The sequence below is a fragment of the Chinchilla lanigera genome, unplaced genomic scaffold, assembly GCF_000276665.1.
Source record: "Chinchilla lanigera isolate Chin_1 unplaced genomic scaffold, ChiLan1.0 scaffold00007, whole genome shotgun sequence".
Classification (NCBI taxonomy): Eukaryota; Metazoa; Chordata; class Mammalia; order Rodentia; family Chinchillidae; genus Chinchilla; species Chinchilla lanigera.
Window position 1 is genome coordinate 34942113 of NW_004955408.1, and position 6831 is coordinate 34948943.

Sequence of the window (6831 nt, forward strand, 5' to 3'; positions counted from 1 at the left end):
GGGGCCCGCGGTCCCGAGCTGTGCCCGGGTAGAATCTGCGCTCTCGCCTCCTCCGCCTTCCCGGCCCTCCCGCCGTCACCCCGGCCGGGTGGGCACCCGGGAGGTCGGAGAAGAGCACCGAGTCCGAGGGCGGTGCCCGGTGTGCCCCGCCCGCCCCTCTCCGCTCCCCGCTGCGGCAGGGGCTCGGGTTCGCCCTTCACGGGCCGCGGGACCGCCAGGTGCTCCCGCGCCGCGCCCGGGTCAGCGCCGCACGTCCCGGCCCGGCTGCGCTCCTGGCCCGGAAGGATCGAATCTGCCGCGGCGGAGGTCTCCGAGACCTCGAGCGAAGGATCCAGCTTCGTCTTCACCCAACATCCCGATCCACAGACGGCCGGGCCCGCGAGCCCCTCGCCGGGGGTCCCGGGGCTGCTCCGATCTGGATTCGCAGCTGCGCGGATGCTGGACCCCAAAAGCTTTCTTCCCGCAGGTGGTGAAGCATCTTAGGGGCCAGTGAGGCTCCAAATACAGCAAATGTCTGGATAACGTGAGGACCTAGATCGTGCCCACCATCGTATGCCAAGTTATCTCAGGGGTCAAACGCTGAAAAGCATTATAGGTCTCTCTGTGTTTAATACTGGACTCTGGGTTAAACAATTACTCCCCGGCTGAAATTTCCACATCAGCACACCTGGATAGTGCTTTGGTTCAAAAATTCTTACTTCACAGAGAAAAACAGATTAGAAAGTTCCAGAGCATGAGCTAAACATAACACAATATTTCCATGGAAGGCCTTCCATTATACAAATCGAACTTCTCTGGTATGTTTTCCACCAGATTAAGAAAGCCCAAAATAAATTAACAGACTTGACAAAATGTGGCTACTAGACACTTTCAAGCTTTTTTTGTGACAATATAAACTAGTATAGGGTATAGCCAATTGGAAGGGAAATTTTGCAGTTTTCCTACTCTAATATTTGCATGTGTGATATTTGCATGTTTCAAAGGAAATTTTGCAGTGTTCCTACTCTATTTGCATGTGTGCATCTGTGCACAAAAGCACATACAGAGAACTTATTAGGGATTTACAACTAATTATCTCCCATAATGTATATCTTTACCAAGGAATACTATGCAGCAGTTAAAATGAATGTACTAATGAGAAAAATGCCTAAAATACAGTGTTAAAAAAGTACAAAACTATATGGAGTCTGTATGCTGCTACTCTGACCAAAATAAAGTCCAGGTAGGCATATATGGGGTGTGAGTAAAAATACAGTGAGGCCGGGCCTGGTGGCACACGCCTGTAATCCCAGCACTTGGGAGGCTGAGGCAGAAGGATCGCTGTGAGTTCGAGACCAGCCTGGGCTACAAAGTGAGCTCAAGGTCAGCCTGAGCTGCATAGTGAGACCCTGTCTTGAAAAAGTAAAAAAAAAAAAAAAAATACTGAATCTTTAATTTTTTAAGAATTACTATAGTAAAAGACATGTTGCCATCAACCCCCCTCTAAAAATATTCCCCCTCCACTTGAACAGTCATTTTTCTTGCCATTTTCCGAAGTGGTTCCGGAAGAGCTCTTTCGTGAGTGTCTTTAATTGCTCTGTGGAGCTACCTTGTCCTGAGTCAACTCCAAACATTTACCTTTCATGGTCATTTTGACTTTGGGGAAGAGCCAAGAGTTACATGGTGCCAGGTCCGGTGAATAGGATAGACGGGGACACGCTGTAACGTTTTCAGGAGTCTGCTTTCCACTTGGATGGCACACGGCAGCCACACCGTCACAGTTTTAAAAACGCTTCATGAAGATATTTATCACCTCTTGTATACTTGTAAAGGCAAATGAAAAATGTCTCTGGATAGAGCAAAAAAAAAAAGGTAACAGTATTGTAAAGAAGAAAGGGATTTGGCTGGGGATGTAACTCGCTGCTAGGGTGCTTGCCTAGCATGCATGAGGCTGGGTCTAATCCCCACAACTGAGAGGAAAAAAAAAGAGAGATGGGAGTCAGGTATTCAGGGCTTACTTTCCATTGTCATTGTACTGTTTGCATGTTTTAATATGTGCATGTTTTACTTTTGAAACATTTTATGTAAAAACCCTATTTCACCCATAAGCTTTTAAAAGCAAAAGGGGGGTGGTATATAGTATACTGATAAAATGACAGCAGATATGAAAAACTATTTTTTTTTTTTTGTCTTTTTGTCTTTTTGAGACAAGATCTCACTATGCAGTTCAGGCTGGTCTTGAACTCACTTTGTAGCCCAGGCTGGCCTCAAACTCTGCAATGATCCTCCTGCCTCAGCGTCCCAAGGGTTGGGATTACAGGCATGCGCCACCACACCCAGCTCGGAACTACCATTGTGAACTATCACTTCCCTGCTCTCTAGTCATTTCTCTCCCACTCCTCTGCCCACAGTGCTCTCAGCTTCTCTCGCTGATCATCCGTACCCCCAACTCTCTCACTTACCAAAGTACTAAGACCCTTCCTGGTTATTCAGTTAAAGTCTTGTGTGGGTTTTTATTAATCTTCCTTTCTTTTCCGTGTCTTCTTTAGGCCAGCCGTCAAATCATACTTTTCTTCTTAGATTCTGATCTTTCTCATCCTCCGGCCAGTTCTCCTGCACCTCTCTCTCCACTCTGCACACCTGAACTGCAGCACAGCTGCTTTGAAGGGGACTACACAGATCTGCAGGTGACTTACTCTTTTTGAGTGCTGTCCTTGAGGCTTCCTTTGCGTGAGGGGCAGCACAAACTATGGTGCTGGCTCACAGCAGCTTGGGATGGGAACCTAAAAGCGGAGGGATGGAAGTGCATGTGAGTTGATGTCAGTGTGTGTGTTGGGGTACAGGGTTAAAGGAGGGGTTTTAAGTTAGCAACAAAATAAATCGTTAGGTATGGAAGACCATGAATGTTATGATTTCTATGGGGGTTGGGAAGCTTTTAAAGGCTTTTAAGCAGATATGGCATGAAAATTGGGTGGAATTTTTAAATTAACTTGTTTCTGTGCTAGCCAAACACTCAACACTGAGCTATGTCCTCAGCGGTGGGTTTCACTTTTTAAAAAAAATACTGCACTGGGCTAGGGATAGAGGTCACTGGAAGAGCACCTGCCTAGTGTGCGTGGGGCCCTGGGTTCAATCCCCAGCACTGGAAAAAATGAATTCTCCATTATTCTACTATTTTGTGAATGTTATCCCTTGGCACTTACCTACCTAGTTTGGAATGTCAAAACGCCTTTTTCCCAAATCATTTCTTTTTCAAATTTGAATCAAAATCAAAACAAGGAAGCCTAATCTACTCCTATTCCCCATGAGTCCACAGACCTTCAACACTCTTGCCTTCACTGTGGTATCTTGCGCCTGGCAGTGTTGTTTAATTGCCCTTCTACTGGTTTCTCTGTTTGCTTTTTCAGTCTTGGGGATCAAACCTAAGGCCTTGTGTTTGTTAGGCAAGTGCTCTACCACTGAGCTACATCCCCAGCCCATGTAATCACTCTTTCCCCCGGGGCATGAGCTTTCTCACATCGCCTACTTCATGAAGTCCAAACAGTCAACAGCCCTGTCTCTCCAAACACACACAGTTCAAGTTTGGGTCAAACAAGCTCAATGAATGTTTATCATTTCATATTTAAAATATAAGCTTGTTACCACTGCTCCCTAAGCTGACCTGGTCTCCTCCCACATTGACTCCATTACCCAAAAAGAGGTGAAATTCCAAGCTAGGTCAGGTACCAGTAAGCATGCTGCATAGTATTTCAGTCAGTACTGTGAGACATCACTGGCCCTTAACTCTGCTTAGTCTAAGACCAAGCAAGGTATCGTTCTGCTACTGTGTTCTGAAGAAGAAGAAAAACAAAGGGATACGGCCACATATCCCTGAAGTTTACTCCTGGTTGGGAGCCCCCAGTCATTCAGCAACCTTGGGTATGAAAATCAAGAAAGCTCCTGGATCTAAGAGCCCCTAGGAAAGAGGGAAGATGAAAGTGAAGTAAATTCCGGGGCTGTACAGGATTTTGTACTGACAGACTCTGTGCTGTTGGGTATAGGAAGTTGGAGGCCAAGGGACAGTGAACGGCACCGCTTATTAATAATTGACCCAAGTCTCTGACGGGCCAGGATTACCAGTCATAAAGAGTCTCTATGGGAACACAGTCAGGGGAAAGGCGTCCAGAGAGCCAGGAAGTTCAGATTTCCACTGCCGGGCCCAGCCCTCCTCAGCTTTCGAGCTGCAGTTGTGCAGCCTCCTGCAGGAGTCTCGTTTTCACTGATTATCACTCCTTCCTCTCCGCTCCTGTAGCACTTAGTGTCTCACTGCTCAGCTGAACACAATGACCTACTCGATTTCACACACTAGCGTTTGATGTTTTGTCAGTCTTGTCTTCCCAAACACTTATGCTTTTATTTTCTTAAGATCAATTTCAGCAGGCGTTTATGTACTGAACAGCAGCACCAGGACCGCAACTTGAAATTGGGAAGGTGGAAGAAATACAAGCTGATCTGGCAGATTATTTCCCCACTAAGGGCAGGAGTATAGTGACTGCGTAAGTGGTGAGCAAAGTGGTCCGTTGGTCTACTGGAGAAATCTAGAAGGTCCCCTTCGACCACACTTTATTCCCCAGTATTTCCTCCCCACACACACTCAGGGGTGCTAGCATTGGCAAATACAAACCAAGCCCACCCAGTTAGACTTGAATTTCAGATGCATAATGAAAATATGTACTCAGTATAAGCATGTCCCAAATATCACACAACGCATACTTGTACTAAAATTGTTGTTTATCTGAAATTCAAATTTAACTTCAAATTTCTTATTTTATCTGGACAGCCTGCCTCCACTTAATAACACAGCCTGGATATAACGTATCTCAAGACCTCGCCCTGTTGTCAGAATAGCTAATGGTAATAGCTTTTACCTATAAAGTGCCCAATAACTGTGAGGTCAGGGCTTCATTTAATTCTTGCAATAATCTGTAAAATAGATATAATTCTCTTCAGAGGAAAAATGTAACTACCAGCACTCTTCTTAACCTCCACCTCAAGATTATATAACATGCTCACAACTGTAGGGTTAGACATCCACCAGCCAGAATGAAAAGTAGGATCGTTATTGCACTGGCCACAGGTAAGCCCAGAACACGTAATTTACAATTTCATAAAATAGCTGACTCATTCATTTTTTGTTTTTCTTTTTTTCAGGCAGGGTCTTGCTTTGTAGTTCAGGCTGGCCTTGAACTCACAGTAACCGTCCTGCCTCAGCCTCCCAAATACTGGGATTACAGGCATATGCCAACACGCCGAACCTGACTTTCTCTTTTACCAAGAGGAGATACTTTTTTTTTTTCAAATTATCTTCGAACAATGTAGTGAAAAAAGAGAAAAATTATATTTATGAATTAACTTTTCAAATAATGTTGCAAAAGTCTAAATCTCCCTGCCCTATTTTAAATCCAAGATATAAAAATATTTTAAAGAATACTTTGCAGCAGGCACAGCTTTAGCAGTGTCACCCCACTGTAGATTTCAGCTGTGTGAGCAACTATCTCTCCTTTTTAGATTTTTTTTGTTGTTGTTTTTTATGTTTTTTTCCAGTACCGGGAACTGAACTCATGACCTTGTGCTTACCAAGCAGGCACTGTGCCGCTGAGCTAAATCCCCAGCCTCCTTTTTAGATTTTTGAGACAAGGGCTCACATGTAGCCCAGGCTGGCCTTGAACACACCCTCCTGCCTCACCCTCTCGAGTGCTAGGATTACAGGCGTGTGCCACCATTCCTGGCTCAACAGATCATTTAGTGGTATTTTTGTTTTGGTCCCAGGAGTTGTGTAGGTGTTTATATTAGGCTTGATTTGCAGATTTTCTAAACCTAATTCTTTCAGAGTATAAGTGTCTTCTTGTCTTCTTGTTTCAGAGTCAATTTTGTGTTTGTAAAAATAAAAATTTCTTCAATTTTTTATGCCTCAAAGATATTCAAAGTTAAAATAAAAATTCACTTATTAATGGTATCATGGCCTGTGTGTTTATCAAAATTAAATGTAAGCTTTCTGAAGCCGTTATTTTGCTCAGACTGTTTGAATATACCTGCAGAGTAACTATGAACTGCGGGTAAGAAGTTGGGTGATACTATGTAAGTACGGGTAATGTTTCTAAATATGTATACACAAACAGAAATATGACAAATACTGGAAATATGAAGCATATTAAACTTAAATTCTGCTCCTTGCCCTCAAATCTTGATTATATTATTCTAGAAGAGTGCGTGATCATCTGAGGCTTATGGAGATAAAAAATTAATGAAGCAAATCTTTCAAGAAACCGAAACAGTTTGAAAACACTGCCTTGAGTGATGCTAGATAGTGAACACAGATCTGAAAATCTTTTAGTCCAAAGATAAGAGCTGCAAAAGAAACAAAAACAGCTTTGGGCGTGCGCTTCACAGCACACATACTAAGAACAGCTTTTAGAAATGGCAGAAGTTTCAGTGATAGGGAAATACAAGGAAATATACTTATATTGACTTTTAAACCTTTTGAGAATTATAACTAGTGTCTGTGTATAGAGTACTGTGTGATGGGCAGAAAGCCCACCATGTTAGAGATCACTGTGAACTTTAAATATTAAAGCAAGCAGCTTTTACAGTAGAGTAAAATAAGCTGGTCAAGTTTGGCATGTGGGTTTTAGGTTACCCGAGGACCAACGGCTCACTTCCCACATCAGAGAGCACACAGTAAGCTAATTTAATTTGAAATAAACACAGAGTCTACGCCTGTACCACTTTGAATATGCCCCACTGCACAGGAAACAGACCCAGAACCTGCTGCCAAAGGAGAAGGCGGTGGACTGGAGGTGGAAACGGACTTCT

At 43.8% G+C, this 6831-nt stretch overlaps 1 protein-coding gene across 1 annotated transcript; it reads right to left on the reverse strand.

The window, feature by feature from the left end:
- LOC106147230 (collagen alpha-2(VI) chain-like) lies at positions 1-1630 on the reverse strand (the record flags this gene model as incomplete). Its single annotated transcript, XM_013507570.1, is given in 2 exon segments — positions 1-478; positions 1618-1630. Coding segments are annotated over 2 exon segments (491 nt in total), but the record flags the coding sequence as incomplete, so codon positions are not given.
- Between the last annotated feature and the right edge of the window lie 5201 nt (positions 1631-6831).